Raw genomic sequence first — 22,279 nt, 5'->3', positions numbered from 1 at the left:
ATACGTAGCAGGAGAGTGTAACCTGGGCAGGAATGTAGGGAGGTCATGAAATGGCGAAGGATTGACTCGAGACAGGGTCGTTCCAGCTCAAAAAGCACAAGAAAGAGGATTTCGAAACCCACCATCTCAGATTGTTCGGAAAAAGATTGGCATTCCTGCAACATTATTTTGTTGAAATATAATGTAATCTTTCAGACATTAACCTAATTGATTGCACCCAAATTGCCCATATTAATTTATAGGATTCATATAATATTGAACCTAACAGTACCTAACATTCGATTTGGACCAAACTTTTTTTGGGTGCAATCAATTAGCTTAATTTCTCAGAGATCAAATTATATTTAAACAAAATAATGCTTTCGAATGCTTATCTTATCTGTTTCTAACTACAGAAACGATTTCAGAACCATCTGAGATGGTGGGTGTCATGGATCACTGATCATGATCAAGTGTGTCAGTGTGTGTGCATGCTTGCAAGATAACCTGTGATATCCTGTTGACAAAATCACAGAGATTGTGGTGACAATGTGAGTGTCCTGCGGGTGTTGAAGAATGTTGAAATTATCCCATGATTAAGAAAACAATTATCATATTTTCTCTCTTTCCTGATATGGTCCTCCTTGTCCCCCCTCCTTCTGAATGATGTCTCTGAGTCACCAAGCTTCTGCCATCTAAAAGGTCAACAGTAGCACAACCATAGAATTAGGAATTAGAAAACTAATTTAATAGGATCGCTATGAGTACCAACCTCAAGTTCTAAGGAACCTCCGAACTGAAACAGGAAATGGGGGGCACACACATAGAAACGCCTAAAATGACGGTGGCACGACAAAACCTCAGAGTGGAAACACTCTCTCTTGTAAAATGTTCAAATACTTAATGGAAAGGTTCAATCATTTTGAATGTTATATTGTTTTTGTGCATCTCTGAGTGATGTTCTATCGATTCCCTGGGTCATTTCATGTTTTCATGTGTATCTGAGTTATTGGTGTTCAAGTAGTTAGAAATCAGTCCGGTATGACGTAGCACCGTGATAAAGTTGCTCTCACTACACTGGAAGTTAATAGGAACACGACTTTTAGATCGCGAAAACGTCTATCATACATGTCAGATTTCAATGCTGGCCGATGTCATATCTCGGGAGGATGTCTTCTCTCGAATGAGCCATTGATCATATTTGTGCAATATGTTCCCGTATTCTTCCGATAGCATTGAGGAGTACACCACATCAGTCACTGGCTTCATCAATAAGTGCATCGATAACGTCGTCCCCACAGTGACCTTACGTACATACCCCAACCAGAAGCCATGGATTACAGGCAACATCCGCACTGAGCTAAAGGGTAGAGTTGCCGCTTTCAAGGAGCGGGACTCTAACCCGGACGCTTATAAGAAATCCCGCTATGCCCTCCGACGAACCATCAAACAGGCAAAGAGTCAATACAGGACTAAGATTGAATCATACTACACCAGCTCTGACACTTGTCGAATGTGGCAGGGCTTGAAAACTATTACAGACTACAAAGGGAAGCACAGCCGCGAGCTGCCCAGTGACACAAGCCTACCAGATGAGCTAAATCACTTCTATGCTCACTTCGAGGCAAGCAACACTGAAGCATGCATGAGAGCATCAGCTGTTCCAGATGACTATGTGATCAAGCTCTCTGTAGCCGATGTGAGTAAGACTTTTAAACAGGTCAACATTCACAAGGCCACAGGGCCAGACGGATTGCCAGGATGTGTACTCTGAGCATGCGCTGACCAACTGGCAAGTGTCTTCACTGACATGTTCAACATGTCCCTGACTGAGTCTGTAATACCAACATGTTTCAAGCAGACCACCATAGTCCCTGTGCCCAAGAACACTAAGATAACCTGCCTAAATGACCACCGACCCGTAGCACTGACGTCTGTAGCCATGAAGTGCTTTGAAAGGCTGGTCATGGCTCACATCAACACCATTATCCCAGAAACCCTAGACCCACTCCAATTTTCATACCGCACCAACAGATCCACAGATGATGCAATCTCTATTGCACTCCACACTGCCCTTTCCCACCTGGACAAGAGGAACACGTGAGAATGCTATTCATTGACTACAGCTCAGCGTTCAACACCATAGTGCCCTCAAAGCTCATCAATAAGCTAAGGACCCTGGGACTAAACACCTCCCTCTGCAACTGGATCCTGGACTTCCTGACGGGCCGCCCCCAGGTGGTAAGGGTAGGTATCAACACATCTGCCACGCTGATCCTCAACACGGGGGGCCCTCAGGGGTGCGTGCTCAGTCCCCTCCTGTACTCCCTGTTCACCCATGACTGCATGGCCAGGCTACACTCCAACACCATCATTAAGTTTGCAGACACAACAGTGGAAGGCCTGATCACCGACAATGATGAGACAGCCTATAGGGAGGAGGTCAGAGACCTGGCCATGTGGTGCCAGGATAACAACCTCTCCCTCAACGTGATCAAGACAAAGGAGATGATTGTGGACTATAGGAAAAAATTAAGAGGACTGAGCACGCCCCCATTCTCATCGACGGGGCTGTAGTGGAACAGGTTGAGTGCTTCAAGTTCCTTGGTGTCCACATCACCAACAAACTATCATGGTCCAACACACCAAGACATTCGTGAAGAGGGCACGACAAAGCCTATTCCCCCTCAGGAGACTGAAAAGATTTGGCATGGGTCCTCAGATCGTCAAAAAGTTATACAGCTGCAGCATCGAGAGCATCCTGACTGGTTGCATCACCGCCTGGTATGGCAACTGCTTGGCCTCCGACCCCAAGGCACTACAGAGGGTAGTACGTACGGCCCAGTACATCACTGGGGCCAAGCTTCCTGCCATCCAGGACCTCTATACCAGGCGGTGTCAGAGGAAGGCACTGCCCTAGTCATAGACTGATCTCTCTGCTACCGCACGGCAAGCGGTACCGGAGCGCCAAGTCTAGGTCCAAAAGGCTTCTTAACAGCTTCTACCCCCAAGCCATAAGACTCCTGAACAGCTAATCATGGCTACCCGGACTATTTGCATTTGGCAAATACAATTTGATTTGATTTGATTTGATTTGTTACATGCTGATATTGTCTTTGAGATTATTGTGTGTAGCTTCGTTTGCTAGCTAGCTACCTAGCTAGCTAGCCAGCCAGCCCATAGAGAGAGCATTACGTTGTGGATTTTGTAGTCGACTTGAGATGCAACAGATTTCCACAACAATTTTCCATGTTGCTAACAACCTTATTATAACGCCAAAATGAAACATTTGTTCACAAAAAATATTGTTCTCACATATTACTGTCATTTAACACAGTAAATTAAAGGAATGAGTGGTTTTGGTTGGATTTTTTCCTTTAAGACGTTCATTGAACGAGTAACTCAGTCACTGTTAAGTTAACTGTGTGCTAAATGTAAATACAGTTACACCTCTGCGGTATTACATTTTAGTAATTTAGCAGAAATACTTACAGTAGTGAGTGCATACAATTTCTTACTGGTCCCCCCATAGGAATCGAACCCACAATCCTCGCATTGAAAGACCCATGCTCTACCAACTGAGCCACACAGGACATAATTGGATTAACTGTTAATTGTGAAATCATTTATTTTTTCACTTTGATTGTGGCATTCTAAAGTTTTGACTCATTCTCCAGGCTCTGCACATTAAGAATGTCCAAATATAGCTACGGCTGGATGGACTAGACTAAAGAATGTAGAAGAGGGGGAGGTGGGGGTGGTTAGGAACAGAGTAGAGTAGGAAAACTCACAGTGCATTTGGAAAGTATTCAGACCCCTTGACTTTTTCCACATTTTGTTGCGTTACAGCCTTATACTAAAATTGATATTTCCGTTTTTTCTTTTTAATACATTTTCAAAAACCTGTTTTTGCTTTGTCATTATGGGGTATTATGTGTAGATTGATGAAGAAAATCATTTATTTAATCAATTTTAGAATAAGACTGTAATGTAACAAAATGTGGAAAAAGTCAAGGGGTCTGAATACTTTACGAATGCACTGTATATCAACAAAAGGTCAGTCAGTCATAGACTTGGATGTCTTTATACTGTGCAAATGATGAAATGGTATGAAAAAGAGAGCGAGAGAGAGAGAGATTGTGAACAACTAGGACATTGTGCTCATCCCTGTGCTGTTATATCTGTCCTTATTATCAACTGAGTTGTGTCACTGTGTTACGTTGGCCACCACAGACAATTTCTTTACTTCATTCATTTACATATTTATTTATTTATTTATTTTGACAACATAAACAATGAAATATGACTTATTACCCTTTTGGATATGAGGTCATTCTTATTATTAAAGAACAGTGATATTATCAAGAGCAGTGATACTATCAAGAACAGTGTGCAGGTTTCTTCATTTTTCTCATCTTCAACTGTTACCATGCACCTGCAAAAAAGATAGCTCAGATGTGCGAGTGCCTTTTGAATTTTGGATATGAGGTAATGACATTGATGGATTTTAAGGCTGACTTTTGTTCAAATAATGTATTATTATTCCGCTGTATTTTATTTTATTTGAAATGAATATAAATATTATAGCACAGTCAGTGCCTTCTTGTTGTTTAATAAAAAATAAGACGACAACGGAATGAAGTTTAGCTTGCAAACACTTGACAATGTCTTACCCTATTGACACGAAACGAACAGAAACAGTTTTGCTATAAATGTTCATCTAAAAAGACCTCTTGAATAGGTCAACGGCACCAGGGGACAAAACCGCTCTTCATGCGCGCACTGACAAACACTAGCAGGCACAGGCAAGTGGATTCAAATACAGTGGGGGAAAAAAGTATTTAGTCAGCCACCAATTGTGCAAGTTCTCCCACTTAAAAAGATGAGCGAGGCCTGTAATTTTCATCATAGGTACACGTCAACTATGACAGACAAAATGAGAAGAAAAAAATCCAGAAAATCACATTGTAGGATTTTTTATGAATTTATTTGCAAATTATGGTGGAAAATAAGTATTTGGTCAATAACAAAAGTTTCTCAATACTTTGTTATATACCCTTTGTTGGCAATGACACAGGTCAAACGTTTTCTGTAAGTCTTCACAAGGTTTTCACACACTGTTGCTGGTATTTTGGCCCATTCCTCCATGCAGATCTCCTCTAGAGCAGTGATGTTTTGGGGCTGTCGCTGGGCAACACGGACTTTCAACTCCCTCCAAAGATTTTCTATGGGGTTGAGATCTGGAGACTGGCTAGGCCACTCCAGGACCTTGAAATGCTTCTTACGAAGCCACCCCCTTCGTTGCGCGGGCGGTGTGTTTGGGATCATTGTCATGCTGAAAGACCCAGCCACGTTTCATCTTCAATGCCCTTGCTGATGGAAGGAGGTTTTCACTCAAAATCTCACGATACATGGCCCCATTCATTCTTTCCTTTACACGGATCAGTCGTCCTGGTCCCTTTGCAGAAAAACAGCCCCGAAGCATGATGTTTCCACCCCCATGCTTCACAGTAGGTATGGTGTTCTTTGGATGCAACTCAGCATTCTTTGTCCTCCAAACACGACGAGTTGAGTTTTTACCAAAAAGTTCTATTTTGGTTTCATCTGACCATATGACATTCTCCCAATCCTCTTCTGGATCATCCAAATGCACTCTAGCAAACTTCAGACGGGCCTGGACATGTACTGGCTTAAGCAGGGGGACACGTCTGGCACTGCAGGATTTGAGTCCCTGGCGGCGTAGTGTGTTACTGATGGTAGGCTTTGTTACTTTGGTCCCAGCTCTCTGCAGGTCATTCACTAGGTCCCCCCGTGTGGTTCTGGGATTTTTGCTCACCGTTCTTGTGATCATTTTGACCCCACAGGGTGAGATCTTGCGTGGAGCCCCAGATCTAGGGAGATTATCAGTGGTCTTGTATGTCTTCCATTTCCTAATAATTGCTCCCACAGTTGATTTCTTCAAACCAAGCTGCTTACCTATTGCAGATTCAGTCTTCCCAGCCTGGTGCAGGTCTACAATTTTGTTTCTGGTGTCCTTTGACAGCTCTTTGGTCTTGGCCATAGTGGAGTTTGGAGTGTGACTGTTTGAGGTTGTGGACAGGTGTCTTTTATACTGATAACAAGTTCAAACAGGTGCCATTAATACAGGTAACGAGTGGAGGACAGAGGAGCCTCTTAAAGAAGAAGTTACTGATCTGTGAGAGCCAGAAATCCTGCTTGTTTGTAGGTGACCAAATACTTATTTTCCACCATACTTTGCAAATAAATTCATTAAAAATCCTACAATGTGATTTTCTGGATCTTTTTTTCTCAATTTGTCTGTCATAGTTGACGTGTACCTATGATGAAAATTACAGGCCTCTCTCCTCTTTTTAAGTGGGAGAACTTGCACAATTGGTGGCTGACTAAATACTTTTTTCCCCCACTGTATTTGTCAGACTTGTGAGGGAGGGTGTGTTCTCTAAGTGAAAGCCCTCCTTAAATCATTTGCCAGCTAGTGACCACTCTACAGAGCTGCTTCCAGAACAAAATTAATGATGAAAAACGCTAACCTGCAATGAATGAATACATGTATAATCCATGTAAACTGTAACCATGGGAAATTCTCAATTGGGCAAAAGTTTGTCCTCGTTATTTGTCCTCCTTTTATGCATTTCACCAAACAATTTCATACACATCAAATCAAAAATGATTTCTGATAGTAAATCTAATACAAAATAAGCACATTGTGGGCAGGATTCATTCATCGGTATCATCACAATCCAATTTCATGTATTCAAAACAAAGGTTGGTTTGCTAATAGTTTTGTAGACTTTCCATTTGCGCCCAGAAACACATTCCACAATAGAAATAAGGAAGGGTGAATACAATAGAGGAACACAACTGATATGAATGTACTGGCCTATATTCAAACCAAAGTAAAGCTCTATAATGGAATATCACAATGTTGGAGATGATGACTTAGGAGTAACCCAAAGTTATGTATAACACACAACTTATTTCTCTGCATCTCTGCATGTTCGCAATATTGTAAAAAATCATAACAATTAGACAGTCCCCACTGACCACGTATTTCCATTTATTGTACATGGTATGGCACTGATGGGGTGATTTAGAATTTCATGCAGTAGTATTTACTGAATGCCGGAAAACAGTGAACACAATTGCACACATTTCTGTTCTGATCAAAACAATGTTTTAATATTCTGTGAACAAAACACTTAAGAACTAATTTTGTATTCACTAATGACATTGATGGATTTTAAGACTGACTTTTGTTCAAATATTGTATTATTATTCCGGTGTATTTTATTTGATTTTAAATGAATATAAATATTATAGCACAGTCTATAATATTTATATTCATTTCAAATAAATAAAATACCAGCTCACAGACTAGTAGGCTGAAGATGTGTTCTGCACTCTGCAGCAGCAGGCTGAGCCCATAGAGAAAATAGGAATATAATAATTATCTGTTTCTTGTTACTTACCCATGGGGGTAATTCCTGTTTACTCCTAAAAGCCCTTGCAGTGGCGTATGCTCTCTCATTCTCCAATACGTACATAGCTGACCGCAGACGCATTACTTTCTCGTTCCTGCTGTGTTTCCATCCGATGTAGACCATCAGACCGAATAGAACCAAGCTGATACTGAACCCAAAGTATCCGGCCAGATAAACTGGTAAAAGTGTAGCCAGGCATTTTCCAAAGGACCACAACACGGTTACAGCATGTTGCCCTGGAGGTTTGGGTGGCTGCATTTCTTCGGGCAATTCCAAGCCCGCAGTCCCGGAGCCTGTGCCGATACTCGGACTTGCATCCACAGATGGCATCACTACCTCTGCAGTTCCGCGTTCAGTGCCTTCTTGTTGTTTAATAAAAAATAAGACGACAACGGAATGAAGTTTAGCTTGCAAACCATTGACAATGTCTTACCCTATTGACACGAAACGATCAGAAACAGTTTTGCTATAAATGTTCATCTAAAAAGACCTCTTCAAACCCGCACTGACAAACACTAGCAGGCACAGGCAAGTGGATTCAAATATTTGTCAGACTTGTGAGGGAGGGTGTGTTTTCTAAGTGAAAGCCCTCCTTAAATCATTAGAGAAAAAAGTAACCCTAAAATTAACTTGTTCCGAAAATATTTGACAGCACCAACCAGTCTAATCTCTAGCGACCTCCACTGCAAGTACCAAAAAAAGCCTCTTGCGCTGCTACAGCTTTCACAGACCAATAGCTTTCAGACTGACTGAGAATTGATTTAGGCCTACTGTAGCCTTAAGCCTATATAGATCTACTGTAGGCCTATGAATAAATGTGATAGTAGGGTAGACTACCTTTTTGATACAGCAACAGCTATACGACCGTTACCTCTGTTAACGCCTGGTGTAATGTAGAGCTTGGAGAAGCCTACTTGCTGTTGACTATTCTGTATTTTTCATCAGTAAATTAGTAATTTAGAAACTGATTATTAATAGTCTAACATGCATTTGTAATGAAAAACGTAACCCTAAAATGAACTTGTTCTGAGAATATTTGACCGCACCAATCAGTCTAAGGCCTCGATCACACCGTTACGCAGCATCATCTGGATATGTGTGCAACCAAAACTTCAACATTCACCTTCTGCTACCATTTCTGTTAAACCGCCTATGCATACAGTTTGACGCATACTTTGCACCACACAGAACGCACTACAACTGCCTCTGCAATGCAATTCTGCAAGGTAAAAGCAGAGTTCCATTGGAAATAAATGTACTTCCGGTGTGCCAAAATGCAATGACACTGTCGGTGTAATCGAGGCATAATCTCTAGCGACCTCCCCTGCAAGTAAAAAAAAAGCATCTTGCTCTGCTGCAGCTTTCATAAACCAATAGCTTTCCGACTGACTAAGAATTGATTTAGGCCTACTGTAGCCTAAAGCCTATAGATTTACTGTAGGCCTATGAATAAATGTGATAGTAGGGTAGACTACATATTTGATACAGCAACAGCTATATGACCGTTACTGTAGGCCAGGGTTCTTCAATTCCGGTCCTGGAGGGCCGAAACACTTCTGTTTTTTATTTCTACCTGGTAGTCAATTGCACTCACCTGGTGTCCCAGGTCTGAATTAGCCCCTGATTAGAAGGAGAGGATGAAAAACAGAGGTTTCGGCCCTCCAGGACCAGAATTGAAGAACCCTGCTGTAGGCTGTTGACTGTTCTGTATTTTTCATCAGTAGGCCTAAACTAGTAAATTTGTAATTTAGAAACGGATGATTAATAGTCTAACATGCATTTGAAATGGGAAAAACATATAGCCTATGCATTTATATGTTACTTATAGCCTATATTTTTCATTTTATTTGAACCTCAAGACAGCCATCTGGTTAGAAAATGTCCTACAAAATAGGCTATCACTTGTTTACATACCACCAGTATCCTTGGCTGACATCTATTTGAACAGCCTGTAAATACAAGACAGTGCCAGCGAGATCAAACCATTTTGACTCCAGTGTAAACTGGTTTGCTCTTGACAATTGTAGGTTTTGAGTTGGAGTGGGGTTTTATTTATTTTTCAGATTAACTTTATAACAAAATGAAGGCCTACATTTTGTACAGGCCTACGTTTACATAGTGTTAAATTTAAACCATTGGCTACAATACATTATTCTATACATGAATGGGCTACCTAATGTGCAATGACAGGTTTTTCCCTACAGAAATGTCCTTAGAGACAGCCAGGTATCCAGGGATACATTTTAGTCATTTAGATACTTCAATCAAGCTACCAATGCAGGCAAAATATATATCTCAATGCCCCAGGGCAGTGATTGGGAACATTGCCCTGTGTAAGGTGCCAGATTTCAGATGGGACATTAAACAGGTGTCCTGCCTCTGTGGTCACTAAAGATCCCATGGCACTTACGGTAATAGTAGGGGTGTTAACTCCGGTGTCCTGGCAAAATTCCCAATCTAGTCCTCATACCATCATGGCCACCTAATCATTCCCAGCTTCCATTTGGCTCATTCATCCCCCTTTTAACCATTTCCCAGGTCATTGCTTTAAATGAGAATGTTCAGTCAATTTACCTGGTAAATTGTTGCTGTGATACCACAACTTAGTCACAGCAGAGCCACATATTTAGATAAAGAGCCGTTGACAGGACAGACATGAGTGGCTGGCCTAAATACATTGCTTTCTCACCTCACAGGTTTGACTGAGGCACATCTTTAAGCTACTAAACATCCTTTGACAAATACAGCTACATGGCCATGGGCTGTCAAGCACAGTACACGTATGCACGCATGACTAAGTCGCTTTGGATAAAAGTGTCTGCTAAATGGCATATTATACGCAGGTCATTTTAACATTGCACTTTCTACTCAATGTAGAGTCTCCCTTTGCAGATGACTCCCAAAATGGCACCCCATTCCCTAAAGTGCACTACTTTTGACTAGTCCTGGTCAAGTACGCACAGTAAAGGGAACCATTTGGGAAATACGTCACCAGACCATATGCCTTCCATTCCAAATACAGAATGCCCATTAAATCACTGGTGTATAAGTGTATGCATCAGTCGTGTTGATACAAGAGCTCCAGATGTCCCACGTGAAGGTAAATCAAATCCATGCAGTCTCCTCACAACCTATGACTAAACAGCTGAGAGAAAACTCAGTCAAAACCTTTCCTCAGATAGTCATAACTGAGGAACTTAGTTCTTTGAAGAGACCAGTAAAAGGGAAGCACATCAACACATGGGTTACCTATGTTTGATATGACTAGTCTACAGAACTGAACTTGGTCAGCCATAATGAGAAGTTGCAGCATGGTAGGAATTACATTTTGGACCCAGTTTCAGAAGCAACAAAGTCAACTTTAAACCAGAAACTTTATTGGGAAAGTATAAACAAAAACAATGTAGTAGGGTAGGTTTGGTAGAAGAGTAGAGAATCTAGAGTGTCCCCATATCAAATCTCCCAGGCGGGTGGAGTCTCTTGATCGAGACTCATTGGCATGGATGGCACAGCTCTGATCAGACTTTGCACAAGGAGATCCTTGGTCCAGTGTTGTCCAGAAGGACGGTCACAGCCATGGTGTTGTGGGGTGGCAGTCTACTTGGACCTCTGCCTCATCTTTCGCCTCTTGCGCTTCAGCCTGCGCATACGCTTCTTTCTCCACTGGAAGAGAGAACAGAGGGAGCGATGTTAGACGTGATAACATTAGCTACTTTCAGATATTGACAAACCGTTTAACTAGGGTGCAGTGATTTGTTCCAACACTTAATTTCAGAAGCATGGTTGGCAACACCCAATAGGCATATACAGCAAATTGTCGTCAATAAAGTTCTACCACCATGGTCAACATATGCTCAGGTCGAGAAGGGACATTACAGTCATGCACACCCACATTTTAAGGGGCCTGTGAGTGAAAATATTACATCAAGTTAGCTAGAATTGCACAATAGTTGGCTACAGTAATGACCCAGGACAGGTGATACTGACAAGACATATCCCAATGTTTACTACAGAATTAGATTACTTGCTAGCCAGTCATGTGACAGTCTATTTCTGTGGTTCGTCTGCAGTTACCTACTTGGCTAGTTAGTGCCATTGGCCAACATAGTTAACGTTAAGGCTTCGCCTATCTGAACGAGCGTGCTCCCATACTCCCTTAGAAAGACCCTAACCTGAAAAACGTGGCAATCGTACAGTTTGTCAAGCTTGGCTGCCAAGGAGATCTTAGTCGCGCATTTCACACCCAACTAAGTTGTTTGGTGCAGTATTTCTCAAGTGAAAAAAAAATGGAACGAGTAGTCTATCGTAGGACTACAAAAACGTCACTGCAGAATCCTTACTGTTGACCAATGACTGACGAAGGAGCGTAGTCTTCGCCTAACGAAATTCGGCTTGCCTAGAGAAAGCAAAACAAATCTAATGTGCACAAACAGCCGAAAAAAACCTTGCCGGAGACAGACTTCAAAATGTCGTAATATATGCACGAATTGTTCCAAACTGTTTCGGATGTGAAGTCTTTAGTGGATGGTCGCTGACAATTACTTGTTAGCAGATAAGTCAGTGTTTCGAAAACTATTAAAAATGTTAATGTTTCAGTTGTCTTAGAAATTATTACAAGCCTGTACACCGAAATCAATCATCAATGTAGTTGAAATATGTAGCTGGTTGATAGCTAAATTTAAAATGTGTGCGGTTGTCGCAGGTAACTTTGCAGGCTAGCTAGCAAAGTATAGTTAGCTAACATAGCAACAAGGAAGATGGCTACAAATCAACCGTTTCGAGGGGATAAAACTCACCTTGGCCCTCATGTCGTTGAGGGGTGTCTATAAAGCAAAGGGACAGAAAGGTTGATCAGTTGGATGCCTTTTTGTTATTAAGGATTACGTTGGATACATATGACAAAATACAAAACGTTTTGGGTTCTGCGTTCAACGTACCTCTACCAGATGGCACCGTCTCCAAGAAGAACGTCACCAGCGTTCGATTGGTTATTTATACACTGAAATTACGTCATCACTGTTGGACGCTCATAAATTCAGGGATATGTAGATTTCATCAATCATGTGTCTCTGGACTGTCCCAAGACTTGGGGAGAATCTCAATTACATAGTCCTCGCGTCCACTCTCCTTCTCGAAACCAATTAGAGGAGAAGTCAAAGGGGAGGAGAGAAGACCAACGGGTTTTGAGAAGAAGGAGGCAGGGAGAGAAGACAGGAGAGAATGCAATTGAGATTCTCCCCTAGACAAATCAGTACTTTTTTAAAGACCAACTGCATTTCCTGATTTGGCCTTGTTTTAAATTGGGTCATGCTAGAGGCCATGACTGAATTCAAACATAAATTGGTTTCCGGTGTGGTTTGATGTGCTTGTATAGCGTGAGATAGCTGCGAAAAGGTTGAACGTACGTATCGTTAGGATCGTAAGAAAAGCTATGCATGAAACGTAAACGTTAAATTAGATCTGTAAACGTTACGACTATGAATTAACATTTACCTTACATCTCCCTTTACCCAGTTACAGATCTTTTTTTATGTCCACAAACTTTTTTCAGTAATGTGGCATCTGCAAAGGACATGAACCGAATGTAGCTAGTCGAATCAAGCTACTCTAGCCCAGACATTAGTTGCTTTGCAGCTTCCAGTTTCAATTCCAAAATAAAGTCTACAGCTTGTTGTAGAGCTGCATTCAATAACGACGTTATACCAGTAGATGGCGTAGTATAGGCTTGGGCCTTCAGCAATGACTTTTGTGAGAATGATAATGACAGAAGAGCCTTGTCTAGAGTAACCGCTTGAGCTGCAAAATAGACAGTAAATATGATTTAGGCTTATTTCGCCATCTAAATATGCCATACTGTTGTGTTATTTATTGTGGTGATCATGTAACCTAATGAATCACACTTTTTCCAGTATTTGGGAGCACAGACTGTAGGCCTTATATTAGGCATTTTGACTGTTGTATTAGTGAATTCCACTCTGTATGTAGGCTTGTTATAGCCATTTACGTTGCACAACCCCATCATGCAGAGGCTATATCCATATCAATAAATGGGACAAGACAACATATTGATTAAGTCTTGGCTATAATCTCTCCTGAGCGAAATAGCCAAGGGGTCCCAAATGGTCAAGACTATCTATAGCCTATTCTTATTGCCAGATCTGTTTTCCCTATCACCCACTGCATGTGCTTCTTCAACAATTTAGTGAAAACATTATTTAGAGGCTATATTTAGAGGCCTGTGAGCTAGGGTTCTCTTTTTAAGGGGAGCCCTATAATAAAAACAGTTAAAAAACCAAATAGAGTTCTAAAATTATTCCGCAAGACACCAGTACCCAGCCTCCCGAGTGGCGCAGCAGTCTAAGGCACTGCATCGCAGTGCTAGGGCCGTCGCAGCCGGCCGCGACCGGGAGACCCATGAGGCGGCGCACAATTGGCCCAACGTCGTCCGGGGTTGTCCTTGTCCAATCGCGCTCTAGCGACTCCTGTGGCGGGCCGGGCGCATGCACACTGACCCGGTTGCCAGTTGGACGGTGTTTCCTCCTACACATATCTGCGGCTGGCTTCCGGGTTAAACGAGCAGTGTCAAGAAGCAGTGCGGAGGACGCATGGCTCTCGATCTTCGCCTCTCCGGAGTCCGTACGGGAGTTGCAGCGATGGGACAAGACTGTAGATCTTATTCATATAATTATTATATGAAAACATTTACATTTCAGTCAAGTATGCAGATAAAATGTGTTTAAAAATAGTTACACTGAAATGGGTTGTAATTCTGACATACTTTGCTAATGACAATTTCAAAGGGCTTCCAAAATACCAAATTTTATTGGGAAGACTTCTATTACTTCCTAAATAAAGACTTTTGAAGAATTATATCCCATACACATTTACAATACAAGAGAGGATACATTTCTTTCATGAGAACAAACTTAGAAAGTAATCAACCTAGTAAGAAACATTCCCACAATGATGGGATGATCTCTCCCTCTAATATCCTATTCAGAACGAAAACCCCACAAGAACTAGTGGTGCGGCAGTTGGTTAGTTAGTCCTTTGGTCAGTTGCCTCATACCCAAACTCAATATAATAGAGTTGTGTTATTTGATGCCGCCTTGGTAATGTTTCTAGTAAAAATGAATCTAAAAATAGCCTGAAACTGGGATGATTTATTTTACAATTAAGTATCAGGTATTAAACAACTATGGAAACGGATGTAAACACTGACTAATATAGGTTCAATTCATTGACGAATTGGCAGTACCAGTGTATTATGAACTGAATTATGGCGGTCGTATAGATAACAAATCATTTAATAATGTGAACATTTGAACCCTTCATCATTGGGCATAACAATGACAAAAAAAAAAGTTTGGTGTGTGGTGCGTAGAGCAAGCCCCTTATCCGATTCCCTGTTCGAAAAATCAATGTAATATGTAGTCCCGTTAGGGGACATATCCATGGAAACTGACTTCAGGCAGTTGTTACAAACAGTTGGTAAGATAGCTAGGTACGCCCCTAAGGAATTTGCTTATCTACTGTACATAACGATTCGAGTCGCAACGTAGTCAGCCGTCATTTGCTAGCATGGCTGTTTATAAGGTCTTTCATATGTTTAGAAGAGCTTTAAGTAGGTTTAATGGAGGGTTCAAGTTAATACACATTTAATTCACTAATACACACACTGACATCCATGGTTATGACCGCAAAGGTTTTCCTTCAGAATAATCATTGGCGCAGTGTAATCGTATCATACCCTCCACTGTCGTGCTTTGCTTTCATATATTTTATTATTCACTGTTGACTTTCATTACAGTCCCAAGGCTCAACGACTGTATGGTAAAAACGTGTCTCCCACAGAGTCTACTCAGGAAAATGCCCTTCTACTACTCAATATCCCTCTAGGTGTCACTTAGTGGTTACTATTCTGGGGAGAACCCTGCTGTCTCAAGGACAGTGAGATTGAAATGGGATGTGACATAATTTGAATTTAGAAGGGTCAGCACCATCCCCTGTACAGTCTGACATCAGTTCACATTTGGAGGTATTTATCACAAAAGGCTAGGCCGCACTGCAAGGCTGGCGTCTCAGGACAGGAGCGCATGATGGAAGGTCTTGACATCTGTTCTGTTCTTTGGGTTGGTCAGTTGTCAAATGTCTGTCAGTATTATTGGGAGACGAAGACTAGGTCAGGGGGTGCAAGGTTTTATTCTGCAGCTTCAGTCTCTTTGACCTCCGGCGCTGGCTGTCCTGGTGCCGTTTCAGTTTCCACAGTCTTTGAAGCCTTGTCACAAGGGGAAAAAGTGGGTTGAGGGATTGAGGCAAAACTCTTATAAAATGTGTATTTACATCACATTAACATGTGTCCTTTTTAAATGTATTTAACAAGGAAGTCCCATTGAGGTGAGAAAACCTCTTTCCCAAGGGAGACCAGGATGTATTTACATTAAATAGTAGGGGAAGGGGACACAGTCAGTTGCACAACTGAATGCATTCAACCGAAATGTGTCTTCCACATTTAACCCAACCCCTCTGAATAAGAGGTGCGGGGGGCTGCCTTAATCAACGTCCATGTCATCAGCACCCTGGAGAGCAGTTGTTGTTTGCCATTCTGCTCAAGGGCAGAATGGCAGATTTTTCTACCTTGCCGGCTCGGGGATTCGAACCTGCAACCTTTTAGTTAGCCTACCTTCTTTTTCTTCTTCTTCTGCGTCTTCCGGCTCGCTGAGCTTTGGAGCAAGGCCTGGGGAAAGAAAGGTTGGTTTTTGAGAAAACACAACAACAAATCAACTATGTCCGTTTAGGACATAACGACATAATTACTTTGAAAAAGCCAAGTCACACCCAATAAAGTGGCTTGCGCTCTGCTGACGTAGGCAAAAAGTTACACGTCCAGTGTGGGAGCTAAGAAGTGTTTCCCCGAAGCCCTAGTGCAGCTCCCCAGTAGGAGCAGTAGGCCATCTGTCTTGCTTTACCTTGAGATCTGCGTCCTCCACTTCGTGTTCAGACTTATACAGCTCCGGCTCATACAGCCCTGTGGTGATGCGTAGGGGTCCGTTGGCCATCAGCAGCACAGTGAACTTGAACTGGGCAACAAACTCACCTAGACTCTCACACAGAAAAAAAGCCATTAAGTTTAGGCTTATAACAATTTGGTTATGACACTTTCATTTGTACTGGTAAAGTGGTGAACTGAATCAATGAAGAAATATTTCATTTGCGTTTCAAGTCACCTTCACATCCCTTAAAGGATTATCTGACACATTTTCACGAACCGTAACGTACTGTACTTTAGCCTAAATGCATAGCCTCTGTATGGTTAGATCTTCCAACTCACCTTCTTTCTCGTGCAGAACGTTGAAGGGCTGCAGCAGTTCATGTTTGGCACACTCCACCACACCCAGCCTGGCCTTGCCCTCATCCTCAAACGCCCTGAGAGACAGAACGGGAGAAAGAGAGACCGAGGGAGAGAGAATATAAAAAAAGGCAATAGAGGACCAAAACATCACATATCTAATAGGCATTACAACTGAGGAAACCAAAAAACATAATTAAGCGTTATCAGTTGGGGGTGAATGAGAGCAAATGGATGTAGTCTTTTGGATCAAATAGTCTAAAATCGGGAAAAAACTATATTGTGCCTTATTCAATTGATCAATTTGAACAACCTCAATTTCCCTAGTTGACATTTAAGGTGTTCTGGGTAAAAATATAATATTAATTGTAGGTAAAAGTATGATATTCATTGTAGGTAAAAGTACGCTCCCTGCGGCTGATGTGCTACCTGAGAGTGAAGGGCATGGCATCGAAGCGTCTCTCCACCTCACTGAAGAAACTTCTGGATGTCTTCATTTTCAGCCCGTACTGCTTGTCTGGGTCCCGCTTGTAAATGGTGGTCCTCTGGCCTGCATCCTTCGCCTGTAGTGGAGTATAACACATGGGAAGTTAGAGCAATGAAAGGAAGGGGGTTTAAAGCATATACAAAGTGATGACAGGAGATGGACAATAGAGTAATTCAATGCATAATGTCCCCTCACTGTTTTGCTGCTCCTGACTGTGATAACTTAATAGATTCTAGCACAACCCATCAAGGGGTTTGAGCCTCACGCGACTGGAATGTTGAGTGAATGTTTGTCCTCACCTTGCCTTCTCCGGTGCTGACGAGCACATCCACAGCGTACACCTCGTGTACCTCAAACTCTGCCTTCTCGTGGTCCTTCCTACACGCATAGTGTGAGAGAAACAAGGCCATTCATAATTCAATAAAACTTTATTTGTCTCAAGAGCAATTACTATTAGGGCTAGAGCGGTGCCTCAGATACATACAACAAACAATAACAGATATGCATCTTACAAGTAATACTAAACAAGCCAGAGGTCTTGGACTAATATTAAATGGTTAATGTCTCTCACTCACCTCTGCAGGTCCGTGGGGTTCTGAATGATGGTTTTCTCTCCATCAATAACATGCTGCTTCAACTGATGGGAAAGCATGCCTGAGGAGAGTAACATTTGAAAAAAAGTCAGGGTATGTGATTTGGCAAGTTACCAGTACAAGACGTAGGGGGTTGAATGTATCGTGTATCAATGTGGCACTGAGGTGCCAAGTATGTTAAATGAAAAGGAGTGACTCACCCTCTATGGCTGAGCATTTGAATGACTTGGCAATCTTGTTCCAGGCTTCTGTGACCTGTGAGTTCTGAACGAGAGAGACAGACATCCTAAACGTTAAAGAGCTATAATTCCACTGATGGAAATACTGTACCATTACAATGATACCAACTATATTTGTTTGTCAAGCTTCTTCTTTTTTTTTTTTTAACTTGTCACTGCATCCCTAATAAGCCTGTTCCCAGCTCGGTTTGTGCTGTATAGCCAACTGCACCATGGGAGTTGGCTATAGAGCACAACCAGATCTGGGACCAGGCTAGTCCCTGACTGTCCACTCAGTAAAGCGCTAGCTAATCACCTCACCTGGTTTCCAGGCTTGACCAGTCTGAGGGCAGCCTCGGCACATAGGTGTGCCGCTTTAATAACGTCAGCCTTACGCCCTGTCAAGGGAGCATCCTGATGGAGCAAAAACAGAGGATGAGAAGGTGAAATAATATAGCAACTGATTACAAAGGAAAATACATTACGCACATGTGTTGTATTTTCCATGTACTAGATGGCTGTCTACCTGAATCCTTTGTGTGTCTAACATTACATGACTGTTGCACTATGCATGTAATGTTTCATGTGCTGAACATCCGTCTCTGTGAATATCTGTATGCTGGCATTCTGTATGAGACAGAACATATTATCAACATCATCTGCACTCTTGCTAATGATCCTGATGCCGTCACTGCAAACAACAATGGTCTACTACCTTGGTCACTCCCACCACAAAGCTGTGAGCCAGGTTTGAAATGAAGCCATCGACGTGCACCCCCAGATCACTGCACAGGCAAAAACAACAAGCAACACATGAAGGATAGGCACAGAGACTCAAGACCATCAGACTGGCCCATGCACTGACATGGGAAGGGTAGTGCCCCAACAGTTGAACAGGGACAGCCATACAGGTCCCATACAGAGAAGGCAAAGATTCATCCAATAACAGCTGCCCATGAGACAGTCGGCCATAAAAGTTCCATACAGACAGAGATATATTGTTCCTACATTTTGACGAGGTCCCGGTCCTTCAGTGTGATCTCAGGGTCACTCTTCAGGGGAGAGAAGTGACACACACAGTTGTTGACTGATACACTGGTTGGGAACGCAATGCCTGAGGGAGGCAAAAAGTACAGACATTTATTTACATTAATAATGTAAGAAAGTAACTTTCTGCACAACAAAGAATATAAAAAGTGTTTTGATTCCTTGTGTTTCCCTCTCTTTTGAGGACACAAGGAGAGAGGATATGAGTAAACAAGGAAAAGACTTGAGATTCCCCCAAACACTAAACTTTCCTGCAATGAAAAAAGTCAACTACAAAACTCTACAAGAGCTACTTCACTTCACTCTGTCATGACTCATGATGTCAACACAACTCATTGACTTAACCAATGAGATGAGGCCCATACCTTTCTTCAGATCCTTCTCCTTCCTGAAGACTTTTCCAGTTTCTGCCATGATGAAAGCATCTCCCTTCTCACAGAGGCTGACCACAGTCACCCCTGCCTTGGCAGCCTCCACCACAGTCTTCAGGGCCTCTGGAGTAGACAGGAAGAGACACAGGAGGACAGAACATGAGGTTAGGTAGGTAAGCTTCAGGTATTTACTATTAGGACCAGGAGATGGACACCTAGATACACATAAGGCAAGGCCGTGGATATTGTCACTTGTAGATTTGTAAAATGTTTAGGTCCCTTTGGATAAGAGCATCTGCTAAATGACTCAAACGTAAAAATGTAGATCTGCTGGTCCAATAACCACTTCCATAGGGCAAATATGATTGTCATTTAAGCAAAGTACATTACGATCCCTTCCCAGGAGCATTATGTGGGATTATCAGGATTTACATAAATTCCTAGGAACACACTGCAGGCAGGTCTTCAATTTTGATGCACAGGGAATAAGTGTATATATACACAGTACCTATATCTGGATGCACAGGGAGTATAGCTGTGTTACTGCGTTGCAGGTCTGAGGCAATACATTGTCACTAAACTGACAGATGCTGATGGCCCTTATCCCTATACAATGAGCGACCACCCAAGGCTTCACAGAGAACACGATTCACTTGTTACAGTAACAGTTCAAGATTATTGACATGCGCGAGTATGTTAAGATATGAGCGGTGCAAACGACCTGTTTGTTTTAAATAGTAAGTTGGCAAACATGACAGTGAAAATGACTCGTTGGCAATTACCTAACTAACTAAACTTAGAAAATAGTAGCTAGCTAAATGCAACGGTATCATAGCGAACTTATTCAGACGGTAGTTTGCTTACCAGTTAGCTAACGTAGCATTTAGCTAGGTACCAGTTAGCTACATAAGTGCATGTATAGACTACTTTTACTATTAGTTCGCAATAATATGCTAACTCATACTACGATATCTACGAGACTGGCAGAACTATTGCTTAAGACCCCTACACAGGCCAAACGCTAGCCCCGAGGAGACGTTGTCATTGATTTATCGCTAGCTGCTAGCAACACAGCACATGGCTGCATTGTGATAGCTGAGCTAGCGTTAGCACATTAGCCAGCGGACTATCACGTCTAAACTCTTCCATCTTCCATTAAATATATATTCATATTCACTTACGATTGGCAATCTCGGCCCCCATCTTGTACTTGGTGACGACCAAGTCATCGGCGATGGTCTGCTCTTGTGGCTCGTCGTCTCCAGACATCTTTTCGGTGGCTCTTTCGCACTCAAAGTAACTTTTTCCCGGGTGTCAGCAACAGACTGGACCACGCTGACTGCAGTGCTCTCTCTCCTTAGCAGGTCTTGCCCAGGCCCAACTCACTAGAGATCACTCCTCCTACTAGCTGGCTACGTCCCACGCAGTGAGTGCACGCTGAACGCCAAATTGAATTGGCGCGTCACTGCACTGACCCTTGGTTTTAATGTCTATGGCACGGACCGATAAACCTTTTTAACAGTAAATTAGACCTTCTTCAGTAGTCATTCAGTATTATATTATCTGCATATCTACATAGCTATTATGACTAATCAAGAATAGTGTATGCATATCTCTTGACTTGCTTCTCTCTCTCATTTTTTCAATTAAATTCAATTTAAGGGCATGGGAAACGTATGTTAACATTGCCAAAGCAAGTGAAGTAGATAGTAAACAAAAGTGAAATTAACAATAAATATTAACAGTAAACATTACACTCAGAAGTTCCAACAGAATAAAGACATTTCAAATGTCATATTATATCTAATACGGTGTTGAAACAATGTGCAAATAGTTAAAGTACAAATCGAAAAATAAATAAACATAAATATGGGTTGTATTTACAATGATGTTTGTTCTTCACTGGTTGCCCTTTTCTTGTGGCAACAGGTCACAAATCTTGCTGCTGTGATGGCACACTGTGGTTTTTCACCCAGTAGATAATGGAGTTTATTAAAATTGGGTTTGTTTTCGATTTCTTTGTGGATCTCTGTAATCTGAGGGAAATATGTGTCTCTAATATGGTCATATGTAGCTCAGTTGGTAGAGCATGGTGCTTGCAACCCCAGGGTTGTGGGTTTGATTCCCATGGGGGACCAGTATGAAAATGTATGCACTCACTAACTGTAAGTCGCTCTGGATAAGAGCATCTGCTAAATGACTAAAATGTAATGCAGGTGGTTAGGAAGTGCACCTCAGTTTCCACCTCATTTTGTGGGCTCTCTCTCTCTCTCACACACACACGCACGCACGCACGCACGCACGCACGCACGCACGCACGCACGCACGCACACACACACACACACACACACACACACACACACACACACACACACACACACACACACACACACACACCACACCAAACACAGTATTGTATAACTAACCTTGTGGGGACACACAATTCAGTCCCATTCAAAATCCTGTTTTCCCTAACCCCTAACCTTAACCCTAACCTTAAACCTAACCCTAGCTCCTACCCTAACCCTAACACTAATTTTAACCTTAACTCTAAACCCCTTAAAATAGCATTTGACCTTGTGGGGACTAACATAATGTCCCCAGTTGGTCATTTTTTTCTTCCATTTACTATTGTGGGGACTTCTAGTTAAACACATCCACACACACACATCCTTGTGTAACAATAATAATTGCACTGTCTCTATGCACACTCACAGGACACTACACACTCAC

General features: G+C 42.1%; 2 protein-coding genes and 1 long non-coding RNA gene across 3 annotated transcripts in view; all 3 read right to left on the bottom strand.

The window, feature by feature from the left end:
• LOC121537903 (extended synaptotagmin-1) overlaps positions 1-8,018 on the bottom strand; it is a 47,410-nt gene extending 39,392 nt beyond the window's left edge. Inside the window, exon 1 of the mRNA XM_041845545.2 lies at positions 7,470-8,018. Within this exon, the coding sequence (XP_041701479.2) occupies positions 7,470-7,811 (342 nt within the window). The 5' untranslated portion in view covers positions 7,812-8,018. The remainder of the gene's footprint in view (positions 1-7,469) is intronic.
• Positions 8,019-10,836: 2,818 nt separating this feature from the next.
• LOC121537902 lies at positions 10,837-12,504 on the bottom strand. Its single transcript, XR_005995158.1, has 3 exons — positions 12,419-12,504; positions 12,278-12,304; positions 10,837-11,144 (listed from the first exon to the last, which is right to left on the bottom strand). It is a non-coding gene; the product is annotated as an uncharacterized LOC121537902 (long non-coding RNA).
• A 1,776-nt stretch (positions 12,505-14,280) lies between these two features.
• LOC121537901 (proliferation-associated protein 2G4-like) lies at positions 14,281-20,959 on the bottom strand. The gene is made up of 13 exons (XM_041845544.2): positions 20,728-20,959; positions 19,541-19,669; positions 19,137-19,242; positions 18,844-18,913; positions 18,450-18,542; positions 18,111-18,174; positions 17,893-17,971; positions 17,617-17,695; positions 17,260-17,393; positions 16,813-16,907; positions 16,451-16,578; positions 16,165-16,218; positions 14,281-15,759 (listed from the first exon to the last, which is right to left on the bottom strand). Exons 1-13 carry the CDS (start codon positions 20,813-20,815, stop codon positions 15,682-15,684), a joined length of 1,197 nt encoding a protein of 398 aa, XP_041701478.1. The 5' UTR covers positions 20,816-20,959; the 3' UTR covers positions 14,281-15,681.
• Positions 20,960-22,279: the final 1,320 nt, after the last annotated feature.

This window comes from Coregonus clupeaformis, chromosome 24 (genome assembly GCF_020615455.1).
Source record: "Coregonus clupeaformis isolate EN_2021a chromosome 24, ASM2061545v1, whole genome shotgun sequence".
Classification (NCBI taxonomy): Eukaryota; Metazoa; Chordata; class Actinopteri; order Salmoniformes; family Salmonidae; genus Coregonus; species Coregonus clupeaformis.
This window is presented reverse-complemented; position numbering and strand designations above follow the sequence as displayed.

Excerpts from the sequence above, each read along its gene's own strand:
- LOC121537901 (XM_041845544.2), bottom strand. The coding sequence starts at position 20,815 with ATGTCTGGAGACGACGAGCCACAAGAGCAGACCATCGCCGATGACTTG. Across the intron at positions 17,394-17,616 it reads TCAGCACCGGAGAAGGCAAG|GCGAAGGATGCAGGCCAGAG; the intron begins GTGAGGACAAAC and ends ACTCCACTACAG. Across the intron at positions 16,908-17,259 it reads GCCATGCCCTTCACTCTCAG|GGCGTTTGAGGATGAGGGCA; the intron begins GTAGCACATCAG and ends TCTGTCTCTCAG.